A 27481-nucleotide genomic window follows, 5' to 3' on the forward strand; every position below is an offset into this window, starting at 1 on the left:
TGCAAAAGGGGAAGATTTCCATGGCTGCCAAAACCTGTGTATCGCTGAAAACGCAGCAAAACAGCCATGTAAACACGCATTTGATGCCTTCCAATGCTGAAAATGAGCTTCTTGGTCCAAGGTAATGTCATGGGAAGCTCAAAAATGCAAAGAAATGGCTGAAAATCACAATTATCAGCCTCCAAAACTGCTCCAAAAAGTCAGTTACGAGTTCTGTTCTCCCAAACTTGGTAAATTGACCAAAAAGTGCCACTTGGCACTCATGCATGCAATTCCCCCACATTGGGCTTCCTGCTTAAAAATCTCTCAACTTGTGCATCAGTTGACTTTGCAACAGAGTAATAAAATGTTCCCTTGGTTATACCTAAGGTAATGACGCGAACACATTTCACGACCCAAAATAGCAATTCCCTAATTTTTAGGAGATGCTTCCGTTGGGCTCCCACTGGTCATCTGACCATCTATCCTCATTGGGACCGCATCCAAAAGTGCAATGTGGCCCAACTGTCAGATACTTTTTGTTGGTGATCCCACCTTGACTTTATGCCTTTATTGAGTTCACTTCCTAGTATCCACCAACTTGCTAAGTGCGACGGGGGGACCTACATGATCTTGAACTGAGCCTAGACATCCTCTTACTATACGAATTCCAGTGCCGACCAACTTCCCTTCTGCGGGTGAAACTACCGTTCACATTGGCCATACAATGTCTGACCATTTGCAACTTCAAAAAGAGGGTCTCAAAAATTAAACAAAAATCATTGGAAAGAAACCAACAACTAAGGTTAGCAGTTGCCACCTGACAGCCTCTCTGTTTCTCTCCCTCTTATCTCTATCTCTTTCTCTCTTACTCTCAATCTCTATCCCTCTCTTTACATTCCTCTCCCTCTCTAAATATCTCCCTTTGCCTCCCCGCCCCCCCCCTTCTCTCTCTCTCTCTCTCTCTCTCTCTCTCTCTCTCTCTCTCTCTCTCTCTCTCTCTCTCTCTCTCTTTTTTCCTCTCTCTATCTCTATCTCTTCTTCCAATTCCTTTCTCTATCACTCTATAGAGCCCTCTCTCTTTTTGTAATTTTTTCCGATGTAGACTTTCTTATATAAGTGAAAAATATATTAAAAAAACAAAAATAAATATAGATTGAAAAATATATTAAGAAAGCAAAATCACTCTCTCCCTATTGAGCTTGGTGCTAGCGCCCATTCTGAGAGAACAAGTGTGAAAGCTTGGCTTGCTCATGAGAGAGAGAGAGAGAGAGGTGATTTTTTTTAGTGACGCCAGCAAATTTCGTCGCAACTCTCCCTCCTATGTAGCCTTGCACTATCGCCCACAATGAGAGAGAGGAAGAAAGAGATGAGTGAGTGAGAGATATACTAAAAAAGATGATTTAAGGTCTGGAGCCTATGTTTGTAGGTGGGTCCTCTCTCTCTCTCTCTCTCTCTCTCTCTCTCTCTCTCTCTCTCTCTCTCTCTCTCTCTTTTTTGAAAAACTGGCAAACAGATAAATTACAACTCTAGAACAAAAAAGCCCACAATCAATCACCTTGCCCTTTGTGTCAATCAAAACAAGAAGACTCCATAACAAGAACACTTCGTAACTATTAGCCGTGACACTTTGAAACTCGCGCCATCAGACCCTTGATATTCACTCTTCTCATCAGGTGGAACCAGTAAGACCCATTATATCTCTTGCAAAAGAAAAATTTGCATGGGGACAAGTTTCCGCCAGGAAAACTAAGATTTTGGTACATATTTAATGCCATATAGCCAATCACACCTGAGCCCCAAGATCTTTTATGTACTACATTGCGGTAAAAGTAAGTTCACAAGCCGTTTAATTTCTTGTGAATATACATCCTTCTCAAAAAAGAAATCGTAGCGCCCTTCTGCTCTCCTTGGTTGCGTGTGTGTTGCAATGGTTTGAGGCTACAGCTCGCACACCATTCGGATTGGCAGAAGATGATATCAATGGAGGGAGAGAGACACCGTGATGACTACCTGCCCCATGTCCCCCCATTTTGCTTTGCTTTATGCCCTTCCTTTCCAACGGTCCGCTGCTTTGCCGTTGGTCTCTCTATCATCCACGCGCTCTCTCCATGCATTGTGCCCTCCCTTTGAAGCCCTCTATTGCTCCGCTTCATCCCTGGCCTTGCCCCTATGCACCTCCCTATCTTGGCCTTCCAGGTACATCCCTTGCACATTGGAGCATTCAAAAACACCTTATTAGCGTATCTCACGCACCTGCCAATGATGCTTACAGGATCGTTATCAACCTTGCAAATCAAGGAAAAAAACCTCAAGCACGTATTCTCAATTCTTCCAGTGAGAGAGCTTCATATTAAGTCGTCCATAATAGCCTCCGGTCCATGCTTTCTTGCACAGCACAAAGACATAGAGAAGAGACCTAGACTTTGACCCCTCTCTCTCTCTCTCTCTCTCTCTCTCTCTCTCTCTCTCTCTCTCTCTCTCGCATCAACTAATTGGATTAGAGAGCTTAAATTGAAGGCTTCTGGACAAGGAAGCCGGAGAAATGGACCTGCCTCTTGGCGTCAAAGCCCGGGAGGTGGATGAAAGCTTCGGGATACTTCTTGCTGCACTTTGCAATTTCACGCAGCACCGCGGTGGCATCTTGGCAGCCAGACATGGCAACTTCCACATCACCCAGTATCGCCCATCATAGTAGCCGCGCCATAGAAGTTCTCTCAGTACACGCTCCCAATTTTGTCAAGCTCAATGAAAGGGGTCCAGCCATTTCGGACCATGAAGTTGTTGGAATTAGGGTTGCAGAGAAACGCACACAGCTTGGAGAAGACGAAGGAAGCTCAAGGCACACAATAGAGTGTGTGTTACTTAGTGTGCAATGGAAAGATGGATAGCCCTAGAGTGATGGGCGTATATACAATGCACGAGGGGAAAAACCTCCTGAAGAGGGAAAAAATGCCCCGGCGATCCTAGTGTGTTCACACACATCACTACCACATGTATATGGTAACAAATTCCCCCTGGAGTGATGCGGTGAACGAGAGCTGGCACATGAGTAAAGGGAAGTGCCATGCCCTAAGGACATGATCAATCCACAAAGGGGAGTAATCCCAAAGCTTTGCGGAAAGCTTCAAGCTTCTCACGAGACAATGCCTTTGTGAAAAGATCTGCAAGGTTGTCCTGTGTTGGCACATAAGCCAAGTTGATCTCTCCTGCTGAGAGGCTCTCCCTGACATAGTGGTAATGCACCTCAATGTGCTTTGTGCGAGCATGAAAAAGTGGGTTCCTCGCAACTGCCAATGCGCTCTGACTGTCAATGTAGATAGTGTTGGCAGTGTCCTATCCAACACCCAAATCAGCCATAAGACGTCTAAGCCATACACACTCAACCGTAGATGTGAAGACTGCCCTGTACTCAGCCTCACAACTCGAAGTGGCCACAGTAGGTTGCTTCTTGCTCAACCATGATATACATGAACTGCCAAGCATGAAAAAAAAACCACTTGTGGACACTCTCGTGTCAAAACAACCAGCCCAATTTGAGTCCGAAAAAGCATGTTAGTCTAGCGGCAATGATCCCCCCTTGGGATAAAACAAGCCAAGATGTAAAGTGCCACTAAGGTAGCGGAAAATCCTATTGACAGCTTGCCAATGCTTAGACCCTGGCCTATGCATAAATCTGCTGACCTGTGATACTACAAACTCAATATCCGGCCTCGTGTTGCATACATAAATGAGGCAACCAACAACAGTTTGATAAAGAGTGACATCAGCAGGATCACCAGCATCATGTAGACTCAACTTCAAACCTATTTCCATGGGAGTGGCAATAGGTTTGCAATCCTCAAGTCCAAACTTACATAGCAATGTCTCTATGTAACTTTTCTGACACAAGGCAATACCACCATCACACTCCTTAAACTGTATACGCAAGTAATGATGCAACAGCCCCAAATCTTTCATCTTGAAAGTAGCATTCAAATCAGCCTTAAATTCAGCAATATGTCTCTCATTTGGTCCAGTGATCAGCAAATCATCAACAAAAAGAACCACAATGAGAAGTACATCACCCTCACGCTTTACATACAATGTGCTTTCTGTTGGACTGTTACGAAAGCCTTGTTTGACCAAATGAGTGTCAGCTTTCTCATACCAAGCACGAGGAGATTGCTTCAACCCATACAAAGCCTTGTTACATTTGCACGCTTTGTCCTCTTGTCCTTTTATGACAAAACCGCAAGGCTGCGTTACATAAACTTCCTCAAATATATCACCATTCAAGAAAGCAGTAACAATGTCTGATTGATGTACATCCCAACCAAAATGAGCTGCCAATGCACATAGAAAACGCACAGTAGTCATACGACAAGTGGGAGCAAAAGTCTCTTCATAATCTATGCCTTTTTGCTGTGCATAACCCTTTGCAACAAGTCGAGCCTTATGGCGATCAATCTCACCATCCGGCTTGCGTTTCAACTTGTAAACCCACTTCGTACCAATGGCCTTTTTGCCAGGAGGCAAATCACATAAAGTCCATGTGTCATTTTCTATGAGTGCATCATATTCTGATTGCATGGCAGCCACCCAATTTTCTGAATTCTGTGCTTCATCAAAAGATAGAGGCTCCTCAACATCATGTAAGCTAGACACAGCCAAAGCATAACAATCTGATGCATAAGATGCATGGCGAGAGCCTGAACGAGTACAACTAGACAAAGGTGCATCCAATTTACTGTCACGCAAAGTGTGCACCAGCCATTTTGGCATACCTCTAGCCTGCTCATTTTCAGCCCTATCCTCATCAAGTACATCATGTCCATCTGCATCAGTAATAGGCTGATCCAAAACATTTTCAGAAACCCCCATAGGCTATACATTTGCCTCATTGGAACTTACATTCGTATTTCCACCACTGAAAAGATGCAACAAAGTGTCATAAATGTCCTGTGAGCTTACATTACTGTCTCTAGTACATGACAGCAAGGGTTGAACAGAATCTTCCACAAACACTACATCCCGTGAAACCAGAATACGTTTTGTTTGCGGATGATACAACCTGTAACCTTTGCTTTCAGCACTATAACCAACAAAGATACATTTAACAGCCTTATCATCCAATTTTCTGCGCTGCACTTGTGGCACCAAAGCATATGCCAAACAGCCAAAAACACGCATGTGCTCAATAGAAGGCTTTTTATCATGCCATGCTTCATATGGAGTAATAGACTGCAAAGCTTTCGTAGGACACCTGTTAAGTACATATGTGACACACATGATGGCCTCAAGCCAAAAAGAATGCGGCAAAGCTTGACTTTTGACCATACATCGTGCCATTTCCGTCAGTGACCTGTTTTTCCTCTCAGCATGACAGCAAGGGCTGAACAGAATCTTCCACAAACACTACATCCCGTGAAACCAGAATAAGTTTTGTTTGCGGATGATATAACCTGTAACCTTTGCTTTCAGCACTATAACCAACAAAAATACATTTGACAACCTTATCATCCAATTTTCTGCGTTGTGTTTGTGACACCAAAGCATATGCCAAACAGCCAAAAACACGCATGTGCTCAATAGAAGGCTTTCTATCATGCCATGCTTCGTAAGGAGTAATAGACTGCAAAGCTTTTGTAGGACACCTGTTAAGTACATAAGTGGCACACATGATGGCCTCAAGCCAAAAAGAATGCAGCAAAGCTTGACTTTTGACCATACATTGTATAGTGACCTATTTTTCCTCTCAGCAACACCATTTTGCTAAGGTGTATAAGGCACTTTACTTTGGTGTTTTATCCCACAACTAGCCAGAAATGCATTAAATTCATGAGACATATACTCCCCCCCTTGATCGGAACGGAGGGTGCCCATAGTACATTTCGAGACATTTTCAGCCATAGCCAGAAATTGTTTGAAGCACATAAAAACTTCGAACTTCGCTTTAAGCGGAAATACCCATGCATGCCTGGAGTAATCATCAATGAAAGTCGCGAAGTACAGGTAATTGCCCAAGGACGGGGTTTGCATGGGCCCACAAACATCACTATGCACAAGCTGCAACCTGCATGTGGCCCTAACTGAACCATCCTTTGAAAACTTAGAACGCTGCATTTTACCCAGAATACAGCCTTCACAAACATGTTTGACAGGTGCTTCAAGAGGCGGCAAAGAAGCAACCATATCAGATTTCTGCAAACGCAGCAAACTGGCAAAATTCATATGACCAAATCGTGCATGCCAAAGTTTTGCATCTGAAATAGCCCTTGAATCTGCAACAGCATTTGCAAAATTTTGTCCACACTTGTCATACAAAGTGAGCTTATACAGCCCACGGCACAAAAGCCCAGATGCAACAATTTCATCACCAAAACTGAGATCATGAACTGTACATCTGTCATCCATAAATTTGACTACAAGTCCAAGTCTAGCAAGTGCGGATACAGACGAGATTCTTCTTGATCCCAGGTACATAAAGTGCATCAACAAGTGTGAAGGAGCTGTCATTAGCAGCAATGAGCACAATCTTTCCAACTCCCTGAACTGGATAAGAGGCGTTGTTGGCACAAGGACTGAATTCCCATGAGGGACAGACTCGAGAGAGGTAAACAATTCACAATGTGAGGTAATGTGCTTTGTAGCACCACTGTCGAAATACCACACATGTGAATCTGCAGCAACTGACAAGCATGCATCATGGACAGCAGGATTGTAAGTGCACTCTGCGCTAAAAGCCCATTCTGCATCAACATCAGCATTACAGTCTCCTTTCAAGAAGACTCAACAATGGCTGCATTTGTAGTGGAACCAGCATTTGTAGTGGAACCACCCTCTTTCTTCTTAGCCTCTTTGGCCTTCAACTTAGGACACGACTTGATCAAGTGATCATTAGCTTTACAATAATGGCAACGCATCTTCTTTTTGCCCTTGTCACCAGAATTTCCAGACGAATTGCTGTCAGCAGAAGCATTAGGAACAAAATTTTTGCCACTCGCAGCAGAACCATAAGAAGTGGCTGCATTACTGTTACCACCCTTTCTTTGAGAAGCAATAAAAGCCTGTTCAACTGCACGCTGCCTAGTCCTGTTTTTTCTGGAAAGTGACTCTTGCAACAGCAATGTGCATAATGCATCAAACTTGACAACTTCTGGATTTCCTTGGGTCATAAGTCTCCAAGTACTAGCAAAAGTCTGGTAAGAATCTGATAAGGCATCAAGAACAGTCTGCACAAGGGAACTGTCTGAAATGACTTCTCCTGAAGAAATAAGTTGGTCATTGATATCCTTGACACTAGCAAGGAAAGTGTCCATATCATCTTCGTCATGCATAATCTTCGACTCCAACTCTTTACGCAGCAAAGCAATTTTAGCCTCATTGCGACTTGCATAAAGACCAGCCAAAATATCCCAAGCCTGTTTTGCAGATTTTGTTGAACGGATGTGAGGAACAATGGTGCGCTTCACAGACAACGCAATTAATGCATGAGCCTGCGCATCCTTAGCATCCCAACGAGCTTGTTCTGCCATAGGCAAAACAACTCTAACAGCAACAATCCTTGCAGCAAGACCTGCAACATCCTCAACATCGCCTACATCTTCAGAACCAGTACGTACATCAATGCCTTGCACAATGTTCCAGACGCCCTTTGACACAAGAACATGTTGCATCATATAAGCCCACATAGGGTAGTTGTCCCCATCCAACCTATCCTCAGCAGCAAACATCTTGAACACATCTGTGTTGTTGTTGTCAGCCATGGTAAATGCTGCACTTGATGTGAAAACTGCTCGAAAATAGGAGAAACGGAGCGGGAACAACCTGTGCTATATAGCACAAACCGTAGAAGACTATAAGGCACCTGCTATGCAGAAAACGGCATTGACAGATTTTCTGCACAAAATGACGAATTACCCTGTGCAGTACTGCCTGTAGTGGAAACGGAGGCCAAAATGAGCCCAAATCGAAAATCTGAGCAGACCGAGCTCTAAGAGTTCTCCCAAAGTTTTTGTCGACCTGCGAACGCTTGCCAAAGCTCACTAAAATCGGAGAAAGTGAGCAAGCGTGTGCTAGAGCAGCTGGCGACTAAGCCCGGGAGGACGCAACCTGCTCTAATACCAATTGTTGGAATTAGGGTTGCAGAGAAACGCACACAGCTTGGAGAAGACGAAGGAAGCTCAAGGCACACAATAGAGTGTGTGTTACTTAGTGTGCAATGGAAAGATGGATAGCCCTAGAGTGATGGGCGTATATACAATGCACGGGGGGAAAAACCTCCTAAAGAGGGAAAAAATGCCCCGGCGGTCCTAGTGTGTTCACACACATCACTACCACATGTATATGGTAACAGAAGCCCACCTGCTTCGCAATCTGCTCGCTTGACAAAGGCAAAGTAGGATAGAGTCTCGAACTTCTTGTTGTCGTATGGCTTCCACACAAGCATGGCGCTCACACGGCTGCCATTAGAGATGGCGAACGGCTTCGGATTCTTGGGGGTGAATAGGGTAGTGGCCTTGAGACCAAAGAAGCTTGTAAGGTGCAACGGAAGTGATTGTTGAACTTTGCTCAAGATGAGTGCTCCGAACTGTGCTCAAGGTTCCGTTTACTTACGAAAGGGAGAGACTTCCGTTCCGTGAGTGTGAGAGTGTAAGTGATCACACACAAAGTGGGTAAGCACTGTGAATGAAGGCACTAAGACTGAGAGATAGAGAGAGAAGAATACGACACCAGAATGTTGTCAAAACCCTCCTCAGAAGGCCCCACTCTCTATGGCAAGAGCGGTCTACTATTGATTGCACAAATCTCTACAATGCTTTGGACTTGCCGACGATGTCGATGACGATGAGGACGACGACGACGACGACGAGACGGGCTAAAATCTGAAAACGCTAAGGGCTGAAATCTGCAAATCTTGTATCTGCTGAATTCTGACTCTATGTCGGTGACGACGGCAATGATGACGATGGGACGACAACGCGCTGAAAATGCAGATGCTAAAATCTGCGTTTTCCGGGCTGAAACTACAAACTACGCTGGATCTGATCGTGCGGAGAGGATCTGCTGCGGGAAGGTGAGATCTGCAAGGTTCGGGACTTCTACTGCATTGTGTCTATGCTGAAAACTAAAAACGTTGGTCTATCTTGCGGATTTGTCGCAATGAATCTGCAAAACGCTAGATGGTTATGCTGATGCAAAAACGCTAGGCTGAATTCTGTTCTGCTGTGGAAATCTGCTAACGCTAGGGTTGATCTGTAGTCTTCTGTCGCCAGGCTACTGCAAATGCAAAAACGCTGGGCTTGTTCTACTGAAAACGCTAGCTGTTGCTGATGCAGAAAACGCTAGGTCTCTGCTCCAAAAACGCTAGGTGTCCTGTGGGGTCCTGCTGAGAAGGTGTCTAATGAACACGCGGCACCTGCTGCCTCTTCTGCCAGAAATGCTAGCGCTAGGGTTTCTTATATACTTGGCTATCAAAATTGCCTTACCTAGTTCCCAACAAAAGTCACTTAAAAATAATAAGTGAAAAATGGCTAAATTAGGGAAAATAGGTCTATGCACTGTAAAAATGCTCTTGATGGGTTCTGACTGAAATTTGATGATCATGTTGTATGCAACCAGAGGATATGCATCTAATCTAAGTGTCTGGACATGCACGGTCTCCGAACAAACTCACAAAAGTGCCAGATCACTTCCTAATCTAGGCTGACTGAACTGAATTGAACTAAACCCATGTCATGAAGTAGCTTGTCCACGTACACATAGGGTTAGATGTGCGCGTGACATCCCCTCCTTTTCAAAGAGAGGTACTGGTACCGAACTGTATGGCGTCGAGGGGGATCGCCAACAGCGTCTGGAATCCTGGAAAGGACTCTTCGTCGGCCCACTCCGATGCGTGGATCATGCGATACTTGAACTTCATAAAGGTCTGCAACGCTTGCTTCTTTGGGCCGTGACGAAAGCGACACAAAGTCATCTGTGGCTCCTTCAATGCTTCAACTTCGTCTATAGTCATGCGTCTACCTTCTTCAAGAATCTCCGAGGATGAAAATTCTTGAAACCATTTCCAACACAAAACCATGAACGTATCCATTCCATGTAAGGTGACTGGAAAAATTCTAGTCTTCCTAAAAGATTGTGCATGCAATGTAGATGAACATAGAGACGGAGTGCCAAACCGTTCATCAAACACACGCAAACAATGGGGTCGAATCTTGACTTTCTGATCTAAATCAATCAACTGTGACAAATCACAATGGAAATGCCGATGCTTGATACTCAATCCTTCTTGTGTTCTTTCTAATACTGTGTCATGCCAAGGAAGAGACATGGAATGTGAATTCCTTGAATGCAGACATTTCAGCTTTTCATGAGTAACCCGCATACATCCGTGCTCATTCATGAGTGAATCGTGCTCATCGTACAATATGTCATGCCTGTGAAAAGGGATCACATAAGGACGGTGACTAAAATACATGAAAGCATCACGAATGAAACACTTGAACAATGCGTGCTGACCAATCATTTGAATGCATAATACTTCCTGTGGGGGTTCTTTGGACCTCGACTCGAGAGCCAAGATCGGTTCTTTGTGATGGATCGAATCTGCAATGAGGTTAGCTTCACTAGAAAAAGCATCAACTAAACCATCATCCTTGTGAACAATCATATCTTTATCCTGCAAATCATCATGCTTGTGAGTAATCACATCTTGATCATGCAAATCATCATGCTCATCAGTATCATGCAAATCATCATGCTGATCATTATCATGCAATTCCTGTGTGTCGTGCTTTGGAGAAGACAAGATTGAGAGAGTCTCCTTCTCCCGAATCTCTTTAAGCTGCGCCTGCACATTAGAAAAGAGTCGGAACAATGCGGCTTTCCTTTCGTTGTGCTCACGCTCTATGGCTGCCATTCTTTCTTCGTTTTCACGGGCTATGGCTGCCATGCTTTCTTCGTGTTCCCGAGCTATTTCTACTATTTAAAGAGTACAAGGGATGCCAAAAGTAGAGCCCCAAAAGCTGAATTCAAAAGCTTGGTAAAAATAAAGCAAGTTCAATATTTGATCTCTCAAGCCATTCTTGGTAAATAAGCAAAAGCTTTTTTTAAAAAATAAAAGCTTGGTCTCTCTCTCTCTAATTCCTTGCGTAGGAAATAAAGCAGCCAGAATTGCGTAGGAAAAGCAACAAAAACTGCGGCTGCATCAGCCCGCAAAAAAGCGCTGAGAATCACGGACGTCCGTACTGCTGCCACGTGGTAGGTCCGCATTTTCGGGGACAGTCAAACACGTCAGCATTTTGCTCTCCCGGGTTCCCAGGGCAGCCACATCATCGGGGCAAGAACTGTCCATGCTAAAGGGTGGATGTGTGTTGCACTGGCTAGCCACGTCATCAGTTTGTGACAGGCTAAAATAGGGAAAATAGGTCTATGCATTGTAAAAATGCTCCTAATGGGTTCTGATTGAAATCTGATGATCATGCTGTGTGCAACCAGAGGATATGCATCTAATCTAAGTGTCTGGACATGCACGGTCTGCGAACAGACTCGCAGACTCACAAAAGTGCTAGATCACTTCCTAATCTAGGTTGACTGAACTGAACTGAACCCATGTTATCAGGTAGCTTGTCCACGTACACATAGGGTTAGATGTGCACATGACAAAGCTCTTTGACAAGCTCTCTACGGGGACGCAGCTAGGAGCGACAATTGCCGAGGAAGCGGCTATGGAGATGGCCATTCTATATACTGCGTACAATCACTCTCCCTTTGCTCTGCTAATCTCTCTCTCTCTCTCTCTCTCTCTCTCTCTCTCTCTCTCTCTCTCTCTCTCACCACGTGTTGGTGAGCGTTGGCGCTTGCCTTTAAAGTTTAGCTTTGGCATGAGAGAGGGGGGAACAAAGGGAGAGAGTTTCTCCCTACAAGAGCTTCCCGCTAGCATCGAGTGCACCAGCAACTTCTTTAAGAACCAATGGAAAAAAAGAGAGCTTTGAAAATCTATGAGTTTTAGAGAAATTTAGCTGGTTTTTATTAATTTTTACACTGAAGTGCTCAAAATTTTAAAATTTAGCCAGTTTCTTTCAAGGCGGCCCTCAAAACTAACCGAGAATTTTCAATTTTTATCTCTTAAAAATATATTAAAGGTTGGTTTTTTGTGATCACTGACACCCACTATGAGAGAGATAGCGATTACTACATAGCCAAAGCAAGAAGCTACTAGTGGCGCGACAAAAGTATGATGGAACTTAAATAATCTTTCATGCATTTTTGTGCTTATGATTTTGCATCATCTCTTGCTCTATATCCAGCTTGGCGCTAGCTTCCAATTTGAGATGGAGAGAGTGAAAGATACGATTGACAGAGAGGTTGAAGGCGAAAGGGGTTAATCTACTGGCGTTTTTGCGGCAACGTTTTTTTGTATCATCTCTCTCGATCTATTAATAGGACTTGGCGTTAGGGTTCGCTTTGAGAGAGAGAAATTAAGTAAAAGAGATGATTGCCAGAGAGAGTCAAAGAGATGCTTGAGAGAGGGAGCCTATGAATTAGAGTTAGTGTCAGATGTTTAGGATGCTCTTAGTGAGTGTCAAATGTTCTTTATGCTCCAACCACCCAACGCCACTCTCTAGTGATATCTGTTGATGTAACTGCATAATGTTTTGTGGTGGGCTACGACAATTACCCAAATGCCATGAAAAGAAGCGCACTGATCCTCATTTTCCTAAGCACAACAACAACCACCGTTGCTTTACATGCCACCCACCATTGGATCGCTGCTCTTTCATACATTTGACCTACAATTAACCTTACCTGCTATGAACCTTAATGATAAAGTAACTCTATTACGAAATAGCAACCGGGTGCTCTAGCTGGATAGTAGTAAAGCAGGGTTACATGACCTTATCCTAAGTCAGTGAGGAGAATTGATATTAGAGAAATTACCAAATAAAAACAATTGCAAATGGAGCATGAAGGGTCTTACTGACACTCACACCTACTGCAACATGCCAATTGAGGTGTGTTTTTCTCTCTTGAATTGTCAAGTATAGCCCCCCGGCGCACGTCGCATGCATTGCATCCTTTAATAATTGAAACATGCAAACATGCATTGTCTTTGGGTGACCTTTGCAATGGACCAAATGCTCGTATTTTAATTATGTTGTGTTCCAAGGTGATTCTTGCTTTGTGGAAGCATGAGTCGTATAATGCTCTCGCATGTGAAACTTATACGCTTGTTTTTATATATAATATAGCTTGTTTGCAAGCACATTGTTAGAAGTGCACATAAGACCTCCAACCACCCAACCGCCATTGTATAATAGTGCCTAATAATGTTGCGGCACAATGACGGGTGACGAACTGCGACACTGGCCTGCATTTGGCGGAGGGAGCTTTTTGCATAAGATTAGGGAATCCAACACAAAGTGCCTAGAGAGAGCTAATTCAATAAATTTTCCAACCTGTCAATTTTCCATAAAAAGCTTCCTCCGAAGCTCCCTCCATTCCCCTACTCCAAGACGGGCACCACGTGCCAATATAAAAGAACATACTGAACAGACTTTTAGCACTTCAATAACAATTGAAACTGAAAGAGAGAGAGCTGACGTGACACGGAGTGGCAGAATTCCACCCCAGAGAGTACTCGCCCCAAACCTTGGCGCCCCTTTTGGTATTACTTGAACTCAGTACAATGCCGGTACTCGCGCTCTGCACCTTCTCACCGAAGCGTGCGAGAGACTGAGCCCTCTGTACTTATTTCAAGGCCCTTGGCCTAGAAAAGCAATTTACATGAAAAGCCTTCAAACTCAAAAGCAACTAGCCCAAAAGCTGCCAACACAAAACCCAGTTCCATTCCATGTATTTATGATTTTTTGGTGGCCCTATGCAATTTGGGGTGGTAGTGGATCATGTTGTCCTGACTTTTACGCTTATGGTCTCTTACAGTCTAGCTGCACTGTTGCAGGCACCCATGCCCACTCGCTATACATTTACGAGGGAGACAGACTCATCTATATTTATTGAGGTATTCATGTGCCTCTGCGTGGAGGAACCTCTTCATGAGCTCACATAGGTTCTGACAAAAACACTACATGATGCAACAGCAGATGCCTTCCCACATATCCATCCTTCAGAGAGACCTCCTTCTAGGAAGATGCCCTAGAATAGTTGATATGATGAGAAGTGCACAATGACAAGAGTGACGAGAGTCAAAATACAGAGGGAGGTGTTCAGGCGTCATCACTCACAGAGTCACAGATTACCTTTCGGCACCTTGTGCGACGAAAGAAGAGAGCTTACCTAGCTTAGCTAGAGAGAGTTATTCTTGCGCCATGACTCAAGTGAGGCTTGGAGATTGTTTCGTGAGCACTTCCCAGCACCAGCTATTACATCTACACACATATGGGGTGCGTATGGTACTTCTCTCTACATGGCCCCTAACCAGCAGCCATTGCCAGATCCACCAAAGGCATCCCCACGTAGTTGTGATTTCTTTACCGTGGAGATGGTAAAGAAGGCTATTGATAGGATGGAGACTAGGAGAGCATATGATCATGATAGCTTGGTAGCTGAGCATTTTATACATGCAAAGGATCTTTTGGCTGATATTCTTGCATTGATGTTTAATAGAGCTATGTGTGAGGGTTTCCCTAATGCTTGGAGCATGTCCACGATTGTACCTATTTTCAAATTTGGGGACCCTAGTTTTCCTGGAAATTACCCCACTATCATGATTGGACACACTAGCCAGATTGTATGCATCCATCACTGAGCATGAGCTAAGCAGATGGGAAGAGAGGGCATCCAAGCGGTAGGCCACGCCGGTTTCCATAGGGGTTTCTCTAACCTAGATCACATTCTCACACTACGAGCCATCATTGAGAAGGGCAAATTTCATGGGCGGAGGATTTATTGTAGCTTTGTGGATTTCCGCAAAGCTTTTGATACAATTGTGAGGGGCAGGAGCTAGGAATGTCTATAGAGCTCATATGAAGGATCATGGCCTTGTACAAGACAGTTACAAGACGAGTGTGTACGCCCTAGGGGATGTTGGAGATTATTCATTCCACCATTGGGGTGAAACAAGGTTGTCCACTATCCCCCACTTTTGTTGACATGTATGTGGATGAGGCCTCATACTACATAGAGGGAGGGTGACAAAGGAGCACAGTTTGTACGAACATGGACACCCCTATTGTTATATGCAAATGATTTTGGCTTATTTTAGATTCACCTTAGGGGATGGAGTGCCACATTGATGCTATACACATTTGCGCAAGATACCGGTATGTCTGTTAGCCTTGGGAAGACCAAGCTTATGGTATTTAATACTACAACGCATTGGGGTCAAGCAATCAACACCCAGTTTTACTTATGGACAGAACCCAATGGAGTATACAAATATGTACACTCACCTTGGGATGATTTTCAATGGCCCGATTTTCTCCACAAGGAGAGCGGCAGAGACTAGACTGACTAGACCGTATGCAAATTTGGGAGGTTTGGAGAGGATGTGTTCACAAGCTCAGTTCCAAGAGCTTCACACCAAGCTATGTCTTTTTGATAGTCTAGTTGCCTGAGCTATGCTATATGGAGTGCAGATATGGGGACCTTCGTAGATCATCATAGTTGTCAATATGGATGTACAAATGGATGGCGAGACATGGAGAGGCCACTTATCTCCATGATTGCCAAGATGATCAAGGCTAAGGCCTCGGTCCCCCATGCAATCATCCGAGCAAAGGTGGCTGCCCCTCCTCTAGTGGTGGAGGTTCTTACGAGATTAGTGGCATTCATACACAGCTTATGGGAGCTCTTATAAGATCGTTATGCTCGGCTGGCTTTGGAGTCCTCACGGCACTTGACAGCACAGCGAGATACATCATGTTGGTATGCACACGTGATAGCATGGTTTGAACTACATGGTTTCTCTATGGACAAGCTCCTCCCCTTTCAATCTTCCGTAGATGCACCCTCTCTCTCTCTCTCTCTCTCTCTCTCTCTCTCTCTCTCTCTCTCTCTCTCTCTCTCTCTCTCTCTCTTACATGAAGGGAGGTCACCACATGTAAGGGAGGTCACCAGACTTATACGACAAGATCTAATTCACTTGGATACCCAGAGGACATGGATGCCATTAATTGGTACCACGCATGGCAAGAGGCACAGTTGACCGCGCACCTAGAGGAAGCCGAGGATGGCACGCCCCTTTCCTTCAATTGGGCCGACTTCCAAGACAAGCTCAAGGCACAGTTTATGCCACCACAATACCTAGCACGGTTGAAAGACGATTGGCGCAGTATCAAGCAAAATGGTATGCCAGTTATGTTTTTCTCTAATCGTGTTTTGCAGCTCGGCACCCAATTACGCAAATCGGATGATGAGCGCAAGGAGGCTTTCATTTTCGGGTTGGACGACTATATGAGGTTTGATTTCGAAGTCCTCGACTCAATCGATCTCAACAAGGCGGTAGCGATTGCTCTCGCACAAGATATGAAGCACAACAAGGGAAAGCCTAAGGAAAACAAGACTTCCACAAGTACCTCTCAGATTTCTCAGAACCCTAAGAACGGTAAGAACGGTAACTCTTCTAACCAATCTTCCAATAGTCTCTCAGAAAAGAACTCTCCAAATGAACCTAAGGGTAAAGCTAACACAATTGCTAAACCTAAGCTCACTCCATATGAAAAGGCAGAACAAGGAATTTTAGGAGGATACATCACGTCGGAAGAACAAAGCATTTATTCTAAGGAAGGTCGTTGTTTTCATTGTCACATCAAGGGTCACATAAAAAGAACATGTCCTAAGCTTGAATCTAATGACTCTAAAGAACCCACAGAACCCACTTCCTCGGTCAATGCAATAAATGAGAACACGAGTGTGACCCAAGTCTCTCATGATCCTCCCATTGATGAGTCTCTCATTAAGTGTTATGGTCATGTGAAGGGTCGGCGTTTTGTCATATTCTTTGACCTAAGCAATATGCAATGATTTGATTAGTGACTTTCTTGTCGAAAGAGCACACTTGGAGGTTTGCAAGACATCTCCTTTCGAGGTGTCAGGCTTCTCTCCCGGTATGGACTCTCTCATCACGCAAGAGTGCCTTGATGTTTTGTTCACTGTTCAACAAGTGTCCTTCCACACTCTCTCATCACGCAAGAGTGCCTTGATGTTTTGTTCACCGTTCAACAAGTGTCCTTCCGCAGTAAATTTGTAGTCTCTCCTCTTTCAGGATGTGATATGCTTTTGGGCATTCGATGGTTTTGTGAGCATAACCTCCTCATTGATTGGGCGGAAAATACGTTTACTTTTAATGCCAAAAGTGACTCTCCCCTTCTCATTCGTGGAGAGCAAGTTGTTCATTCTTCATCTCTCATTTCTAATGTGTAGCCGAAGATTGCAAAGAATCCGGAAAAGGAGACTCTCTTAGTCTCTTCTTTTCCAAAGCATGACACACATGATTTGCATGATTATGATAAGCATGATGATTAAGATGTGATTATTTACGAGCATGATGATTTGCAGGAAAAAGATGTGATTATTCACAAGCATGATGATTTGCAAGATAATGATGTGATTGTTCACAAGGATGATGGTTTAGTTGATGGTTTTTCTAGCGAAGCTAACCTCGTTGCAGATTCGATCAATCACGAAGACCCGATCTTGGCTTTCGAGTCGACGTCCACAAAACCCCCATAGGAAGATTCGATCAACAACGAAGAACCGATCTTAGGAGGTCCAAAGAACCCCCATAGGAAGTATGATGTGTTCGCATGCATTGTTCGAGTGTTTCATTCGTGATGCTTTCCTGTATTTTAGTCACCGTCCTTACGTGATCCCTTTTCACAGGCATGCCATATTGCACATTGAAGACGATTCACTCATGAATGAGCACGGATGTATGCGGATTACTCATGGAAAGATGAAATGTTTGCATTCAAGGAATTCACATTCCATGTCTCTTCCTTGGCAGACACAGTATCCGAAAGAGCACCAGAAAGATTGAGCACCAAGCATCGGCATTTTCATTGTGATTTGCCACAATTGATTGATTTAGATCAGAAAGTCAAGATTCGACCCCATTGTTTGCGTGTGTTTGATGAACGGTTTGGCACTCCGTCTCTATGTTCATCTCCATTGCATGCAGAGTTTTTTCGAAGGAATAGTGTTTTTCCAGTCACTTTACATGGAATGGGTATGTTCATATTTTTGTGTTGGAAGTGGTTTCAAGAATTTTCATCTTCGAAGATTCTTGAAGAAGGTAGACGCATGACTATAGACGAAGTTGAAGCATTGAAGGAGCCACAAATGACTGTCGCTTTCGATGCGGCCCAAAGAAGCAAGCGTTGCAGACCTTTATGAAGTTCAAGTATCGCATGACCCATGCATCAGAGTGGGCCGGCGAAGAGTCCCTTCTAGGATTCTAGACGCTGTTGGCGATCTCTCTCGACGCCATACAGTTCGGTACCATTACCTCACTTTGAAAAGGAGGCGATGTCACGTGCACGTATAACCCTATGTGTACGTGGACAAGCTACTTCATGACATGGATTCAATCCAGTTAGATTAGGAAGTGATCTGGCACTTTTGTGAGTCTGTTCGCAGAACGTGCATGTCCAGACACTTAGAGCAGATGCATATCCTCTCGTTGCACACAGCATGATCATCAGATTACAATCAGAACCCATCAGTAACATTTTTACAGTGCATAGACCTATTTTCCCTATTTTTGACATTTTTCACTTATTATTTTAGAGTGACTTTTGTTGGGAACTAGGTAGGGTAAATTTACCAAGCATGTATATAAGAAACCTAGCGCTAGCACTTTCTGGCAGAAGAGGCAGCAGGAATACTCTGTTCAACAGGCAACTTCTCAACAAGACCCCCATCAACAAACCTAGCGTTTTTGCTACAGCAGAAGCCTAGCGTTTTCCCCTACAGCAGCCTGGCGTTTTTGCACAGCAGATCAGCCCCGCAAGACAGCAGATCAGCCCTAGCGTTCGCAGATTTCTGCCGCAAGACAGTTTTTAGCCCTAGAGTTTTTGCATCAGCATAGCGTTTTGCAGATTCACCGCCATAGAACACCAAGAAGCATCAGCATTTTCAGTTTTCAACAGTCACACACCGCAGAAGAAGTCCCAAACCTCACATATCTCACCCTCCCGCAGCAAATCCTCGCCGCACGGTCAGATCCAACGCAGTTTGCAGTTTCAGCCCGGAAAACTGCAGATTTCATCATCTGCGTTTTCAGCACGTCATTGTTGCATCGTCGCCATCGACATCGTCACCAACATAGAGTCAGAATTCAGGAGATAAAGATTTGCAGATTTCAGCCATTAGCGTTTTCAGATTTCAGCCCGTCTCATCGTGTTCCTCATCATCATCGACATCGTCGGCAAGTCCAAAGCATTGTAAAGATTTGTGCAATCAATAGTAGACTGCTCTCACAATAGAGAGTGGGGCCTTCGGAGGAGGGTTTGACAATATTCTGGTGTCGTATTCTTCTCTCTCTATCTCTCAATCTCAGTACCTTCATTCACATTGTTTACCACTTTGTTTGTGATCACTTGCACTCTCTCACTAAAGGAACGGAAGGCTCTCCCTTCCGTAAGTAAAAGGAACCCTTGAGCACAGTTCGGAGCACTCATCTTGAGCAAAGTTCAACATTCACTTCCGCTGCACCTTACACAGAGACAGATCAGAATGTTCTACCATCCAAAGATTGAGCAGAGACGAGAGTAGCTAGAGAGGAGGGATATAGAGCATATCACTAGTAGAGGTATACTGAGTGATTGAGCAAGAGAGTTGGGGAGATCCAAGAGGCCCATGATGAGGAGATCCTACCATCGTCAGAGGAGGTTGCCGTAGAGAATCTATATCAATGAGACATGGAGACGCCCTATGCAAACTCTCACCATGGAGGACATCGACACGATCATGCACCGACCAATGCAAGCCATCTCTGGATTCTGATACATATCCACCATTTTGTATCTATTCTCTAAGAGACACGTCACTGTTTGTATATGTACTCCCCAAGGTCTTGATACCCACCTTTTACAACTCAAGTAATGTTTTTGTTTAGTTAGTTTCTTTGTTTCTGTCCCGACCTTGTATCAGATCCACCATGATGTAACTCTTTGGTCTCATAGGTCATTTTCGCCTTTAGAAGAGGTTAATATAACATTTCATCTCATCTCTCTCTCTCTCTCTCTCTCTCTCTCTCTCTCTCTCTCTCTCTCTCTCTCTCTCTGTGTGTGTGTGTGTGTGTGTGTGTGTGTGTGTGATCATGGCACTGTATGAGACAATTATAGGGAGAGTACAGACATCGAAGGGTCTTTCAGACCCGGTTCACTCTACTATTGGGGTGAAGCAAGGATGCCCACTTTCTCAAACTTTGTTTGGATTATATATTGATGAGATTGCTAACTATATTGAGACTGCACGAGATAGGGGAGCACCGTTGTCAGATACATGGACACCTCTATTGCTTTATGTTGATCATATTGCAGACTCTCAGGAGGGTATGCAGAGACATCTAGATGCATTGAATGCTTATGCACATGACAATGGGCTCTCCATCAACCTTGGCAAAACCAAGGTGATGCTATTCAATACTACAACGCAGTGGGTCAGGAGATCAACGCCTATTTTCAGAAAATAGTGGAGTATGTAAACTCTTATACATATCTCGGTGTTCTATTTAGTGGACTTTCTCTATGAGAGGTGTTGCAGAGGCGAGATTGACGAGGGGATATGCAACATTAGGAGGACTAGAGAGAATATGTTCACATGTGCAGTTTCAGGAGCCATGCACTAAGATGTGGCTATTTGACACCTTAGTCACTTCCACCATGCTTTATGGGAAACAGATATGGGGGCCTAGCGTGGATCATCATAGTACATCAGGGCGTCCATATGCAGTTTCAGGAGCCACGCACTAAGCTGTGGCTATTTGACACATAAATCACTTCCACCATGCTTTACAGAAAACAGATATGGGGGCCTAGCATGGATCATCATAGTACATAAGGGCGCACATATGATGTGTAATAGAACTTATTTTGCAAAGTTTTGATATATTTTGTTTGGAGTAAAGTTTGTTCATTTCAGCGTTTTTCCAGAGTGTAGGACTTTATTCTAATCGTTTCCGTGAAGTTTCAAATTTTGACCCGGGACACCTCTTGGGAGCTAGTTTTGAGGGTGTTAAGGTCAAAACTTGGAAAAGTTTTGTATGTAGCAATTGTAGTCCTCAATACGAGAAAAAATATTGCTTCTTTGAGTTTTTTCAAATTCCTTCATTTTGATGCCCGTTTCAGCCCGTAGATTAGGAAAAAAGTGAGAAAATACTTCTTTAGGCTGTTTTTGTAGAAATTGTCAACTTGCAAGTAAATTTTTGGCCAAACTGAGCAAGATATGGATTTTTCGCATCACACAACTTTCAAAGAGCTCGACGAGACGAACAAATTCATATGAGATAGCCCCGGGCAAATTATGAACCGTTTGGGAGTTATGGCTCGCTGAAAATGGCTAAGAATTGTGGACTTAAATTTTATTGTTTTTTTTTTTTTAAGTTTCTAAATTTGGTAACTCGCGTGTGTGGGTTGTGTTTTTGCGGTTCTTATGCGTTTGCGTGCAAGACACCTCTTTTTCGAGCTTATTTTTGGGCCGCTTTGCTAAAGACTGGAGGGAGGTCGAAAATAGCCACTTTTTGGCGTGAAGAAGATAGCCTAGCCCATACTCAGAAGGAGGCTATTCTACTGTGATGGTGCCTTGAGATTGTGATTGAGAGTGAGTGCGATTGGGATTGAGAATTATGCACAAGATTGAGAGTGAGATAGCTCGGGGGTGGTCGGGAGGTTTGACACGAGCTACGCTCTTCTTGTACCCGTGAATTTACATCAATACATATCTCTGTTTTCCTACGTCTACTCTGTGTACTTGCAAATTTCTATTATTCAGTTGTTGTGCTCCCGTGTCTCGTCACATGATGGATGGAGATCCATGGAGAGACGGCTTGTATCCATGATCTCCAGGCTGATCTAGGCGAAAGCCTCAGAGTTGAGATGAACACACCACCAATTGTAGTGGAGGCTCTTGCTAGATCAATGTCTTTCATTCATAGCACATGGGAGCTACCACACAACAGATATGCACAACTAGCGCTTCAATCATCGTGACAACTGGCCAGTGAGGGTGATACTTCATGTTGGTTTGCATAAATATCATCTTGGTTTGAGCTACATGGATTTACTATGGACAGGCTGCCCCCTTCTTAGTATTCCCTTGACGAACCATCCTTACCCTCACACATTCAGAGATTAGAAGGATTATCAGACATGATCTCATTCAGCTCAATACTAGAAGGACTTGGATGTCTTTGTCACATGAATTGGGGACGGAGATGGCTCTTTATCCAAACCATCTTCTCCAGACGACAGATGATGGGCCCAAGTATAAGGACACCCACCTATCTCATGGCATTAGATGTTCTATTGGTCAGCTACGCACCTCATCTCACCAATTGGAGATAAAGACTGGCCGATACAAAGGTATACCCTCAAAGGAGAGATTATGCCAGGTTTGCCATAGAGAGCTAGAGACAGAGTAGCACTATATCTGCCAATGCACAGCATACTATCAAATACGTGGGCATTTTCATTGCTTATTCAGAGAGGGCTTTGGCCCCTTATCCCGCATCATGGATTACTATAATTAGAGGTGCCTAGGTCTCTTCTTGCTGGAGATCCGTAGACTCAAAGAGACTACCCTTCGGAGCAAAGGACCTACACATAGAGGATCCATACAGAGCCAAATCACTACTTTTTACAGAGGGACTACTCGGGATGGCCCACCACAGGTTACCCAGTCACACCCTCATTGGGACAATCTTCTTGATCGAGCCATCCAACTTGGCCACTGACGAACCCGAGGATGCAAGGATCTTCACACCATAGACAAGGTCTAAATCAGAGGCTACAGAGCATCATTGAGCGACATCAACCCCCCCCCCCCCCCCCCCCCCCCCCAAGAGCTGACCATGGAGTACATTGAGGCCATACTGCAGAGACCCATGAGAGAGCTCATGGGATGATCACCATTGTCAACTTTCCCCACTGTGCACCTCATTAGCCCCCATATTATTACCCAGAAGCAGCCTACAATGGCCACTTCTAGTTGCATAAGGAAGCTTCCACACTTACTGTGAGTGGCTTTGGCTCAAACACCTTTTGAGTGATTTGAGTGTTGGACGATGATACTCCACCACGATCTATAACGACAGTCAAAGTGCTTTGGCCATTGAGAGGACACTCGTGTTCCATGCTCGCACAGAGAACATCGATGTGCATTATCATTATGTCACAGAGAGACTCTAGGCTTACATGCCTACGCACGACAACCCTGCTGATTTTTTCTTGAAGGCTCTACCTCATAAGAAGTTTGAAGCTTTGGACTAATCATATAGAGTCTCGCACTTCCCTATAAACAAAGCCAGCTCATGTTCACGATATAACTCCGAAGGGGAGATTTGTTACCATATTATGGCAATGATGTGTGTGAACATACTAAGGACAAACAGGGCACTTTTTTCTCTCGTTAGAATGTTCTTTCCCCCCAGCTTGTATATACACCCATCACTCAAGAGAAGCATTATCTTTGTGTTAGCATACTCCATAAAACCACTTCTTCTATTGTGTTCTCTTGAGCTTCTCATTCATCTTCTCCATCTTCACGTGCACTTGTAGAGCCATATTTTCAATAAGTGTGCCACTTTGGGTCAAAATCTAGCAGTTTATATCACATACAGCAAAGCTTCCGCTTTTGAAAAACAAAGACCATAGGTTTCCATTACCTTTAAGAAGAGCATCATAATGGACAGAATGAAGAGGGGGAAGGTTTCTACTGATGAAGGGCTAATAGCAGAGCACTTGATGCATGTACAAGAACTTTAATATCCCTACTTGCACAAATGTAATCACACCCTCGTAACCATCTTGAAGTTGAAGGAATTCATGGAGCTGAGTAATTACCACACTAGTGTGGTTGGTCATGAAACTGAGAAATTACCACACTAGTGTGGTTGGTCATGTTTTGGCCAACTTATGTATATCCATTCTTCAGCATTAGCTTGACACAAGAGGAAAGACATTGATACGATCTTTCTTTTTCTGTTCTCTCCTTATAGATACACCCCCTCCAATACATTTTTAAAGGTGGTGCCTTTGACTAGCAGATACAGAACTTGACATGCCGTCCCTCAAAATAGGTCACTTAATTGCATAACATTTTTTCTTTCCTATAGCATGTAAACATCTTGCTTTTCTCCCAGTAAAAGAGAGAAAATCACATTGTACAAGAGAGTCCTAGTCTCCTAATCACCCTTGGTCAGAAATAGTTTGTGTCCATTCTCACAAATAGACAAAATAGATCTCACATGCACGCATACCCACGCCCGCACGAGCATGCACACACAAGTACCAGGCAGACATCTTCCATAAATTGAAAACCGTGCGGGCACATTCTCCAAGATACGGGTAACGGTGCACACACTCGCATGCATTTATCACATTCTTCAGTAGCATCTAGAATGTGTAAAACACGCGGTAAAGAATGTAAACAGTCCTCCTACGAACCTCACTTACGAAGTGAAGATTGAGTACCAAAACCACTTTAAAAATAGTTTGAAAAGCTTTCCATACAACTCCCTTTAGAAAAGTTAGCAATAAATGATAATGTCTTGTAAACAACTATCCTAAATTGTTATTGAGAAAGGACGTTACATTACTAAGAATATTCTTGCAACTATAGCCCTATACAAGTAGAGGCAAACCCAAAAAGAAACTGGACTTTCAAAATACTACCTGTTCATCAAATGCTGTGTAATTGAAAATGGCCTCCACAACACCAGAGCTTGCAAGACTGCCACGGGACAGATGTGGAAATTTGAGTTGGAACCACGCACTCAATGCTCCAGAGTAAGACACCCCAAAAACAATCCACGGGTTTTCTAACTCTGGTAGATTAAATCTGGTCCTCAGCAAACCCTACATGTCAATACATTAAATAGAAGTTCAAAAGGAACTCGTGAAGCCAGTCCATAGTGTAATGATTTGTTCCCAACACATATCTTATCTGCAAATGTGAAGGTTTCTTTGAAATTCCCAGTAAGTTACCATGTATGCCATAAAATCCATCCAGCTATAGTACGTTCCGAGTATTATAAACCATATTCTGAGTATCTAACCCAGTTCAAATAGTGCAGGTAATCCCCAGCGCAGAATACGATGACCATCAATCTAACTCTGATAGAAAATAGCTTTGTTGTTGTCTCAAAAGCACCATACAGTAAACATAACTTTAAAGTTCATTTGACCAAAACAGTTGCAGTTCTACCCACTGTCTCATAATTTTTAAAACAAACCACACAAGTAGAGAACAGTCCACCCTACCAATGAATACAACAATCTAGAATGAAATACCCCAAGGGATAGCCTTGAAGGCAAATATACAGGTAAGCTCACTGAAAGTCTTGGTTCACACCGCAGCCCAACAGCAGAATTCATTGTAGCTAGGTAGCCAAAAGAGGGGTAGACCATATGTATTGTCGGGAACAGATATCCAGCCATAACGCTCCCATGAACTGTTACCCTTGTATCTATCAAGTCAAAGACAAACTAACATAATCTGAATCTTACAATCAACCCAAGTCATCTATAGCATTGCAGGAGACCATGTCTTATAGACAGCCATTATCTCCCGATAATCCCTAGTACGTCAATGTTAAAAACCAGTAATAGCTCCAATATATAAATGGCATGGTATAAAATAATACACAAAATATACCTTATCACTAATATAATGCTATGGTATAAAATAATACACAAATTATACTTGATCTCTAAATAATGTCATAAATCTCTAAAAAATATAAATTATATTTTTCTTAAAAACGCAAGTTTTCAAACAAGGGAAAATTACCAAAATACTCCTAAATTTGTGGAAATGAATAAAATACCCCTCAAATTTTGAAAGTTCCTCATATTTGGCAAATTTTGCAGCAAGTTCCCAAATGCCCTTTGATTTTCCCAAATCCCCCTTGTCAATCTCACAGATCGCTCAAGACATTGTGTTTTGCACCTTTTCATAGGAGATATGATTCTCCTTCAATGGAAGGTGAAAAAATAGGATATAGAGGGCTAATTAGATGAAGCACTGCTTTGTTTGTAGAAAAAAATCCCACTATTTGTGAGCTACTTGGAAGAATTTTTTGCAAAAAACACTAAGATAGAACTCTACTATTCAAAAGAGAAAACTATGTGAAAATTGGAGGAATCCATAATTGACATAATAGTGTTCTGAAAATTTTTACACTTAAGAGTATTTTGCACCTTCCGCAAAATACAGGGGTATTTTGGTAAATTTTGATAATTTTCCCTTCAATATTAAGTATTCTGGGATAATTATCAGAACACTATATCACTTGGAATTTTTTACAAAGTTTACATGAGTTTTTCCTTTGATTTACAGACAATTTTCCTAGCCTAAAGTAACTAGAAAGATGTTGAGATAATTTGTGCTATAATTACTAATTACATGCATAAGTCAATTCCAGTCCTCAATTATACTAACATATTGGCCAAAATAATTTTAGTTCAGAGCTACTATGGTAAATTTCAAAATCATGCACAGCTTAATATCAATTTCCTAACAACAATTCTATTTTAGTTTTAAATTTACACAAGCCAAGCAAAAATCAAAGTAGAATGATGTCAAGGTTACGAACACTTTGGGTCAGAGAGCTGAAGATTATACAAATCTAGTCTAATTGGAATGCAAATAAGTCAATTTAGAAAGGAATTGAACTTTTCCCCTTTGAGGACTTTAAGTAATCTCTCTTTATGCCATATTGCCAGTAAGTAGCACCATCTGTGTAAAAGCACCCATGTGACAAAAAAATGGAGGGTAAGTCTTTATCATGTTTGGGTCAAGCAGGGGATAATTCCAGTCTGGAGGGGTTAAAACCAGGAAAAAGGGATAAAGAAACTAAAATGGGAGATAAAGCATTTGCCTGGAAGATAGAACCGGGGCAATTTCTTCCAAAAGCTTTAAATGTCTCTAAAACATTTTGTCACTCTACAATAGGATAAATTGGAAACAAATATGAAAGTTTCAAAGTGTCCCATGGAAGAAAATGGAACAAGTTTTTCATACCTCGTCTTCTTGCACGTCTCTACTGGAAGCAAATGCTAGATTTGTCACACAATTACCATGCTCTATTACAGTGTGATAATACTGATAACAATTGCAGCTGTATATGATAGAATGCAAATTGCCATTATCAAGAGGCAAGTTCAAACCTGTTTTCATACTGTACTGTGTTCAGCCATGCAAACTTCGAATATATGTACAAATAGCATGAAAACAACCGAACAGTAGACATAGACAAAAGCAGATGCATCCTCCATTGGGTTCGTGTCTTACACACTAGACAACTTCAGCAAGTCTATTATTTCATATTAAAAGAATT

The 27481-nt window shown here is 43.0% G+C and overlaps 1 protein-coding gene and 1 pseudogene across 3 annotated transcripts in view; both read right to left on the bottom strand.

Annotated features, from left to right (window-relative positions):
* The window catches only part of LOC147461766 (putative serine protease EDA2), a 113953-nt gene that overhangs the window by 61348 nt on the left and 25124 nt on the right, over positions 1–27481 (bottom strand). For all 3 annotated transcript variants that reach the window (XR_015187637.1, XM_086509224.1, XM_086509225.1), the window contains exon 4: positions 24816–24998. Coding sequence is in view for 2 of the 3 variants with exons in the window: in XM_086509224.1 (XP_086365350.1) it covers positions 24816–24998 (183 nt within the window). In the remaining variant the exon portion in view is untranslated. The remainder of the gene's footprint in view (positions 1–24815; positions 24999–27481) is intronic.
* Positions 2489–11753, bottom strand: LOC147461767 (ribulose bisphosphate carboxylase small subunit, chloroplastic-like; annotated as a pseudogene).

This window comes from Adiantum capillus-veneris, chromosome 3, assembly GCF_014529385.1.
Source record: "Adiantum capillus-veneris isolate H3 chromosome 3, ASM1452938v2, whole genome shotgun sequence".
NCBI classification, from domain to species: domain Eukaryota; kingdom Viridiplantae; phylum Streptophyta; class Polypodiopsida; order Polypodiales; family Pteridaceae; genus Adiantum; species Adiantum capillus-veneris.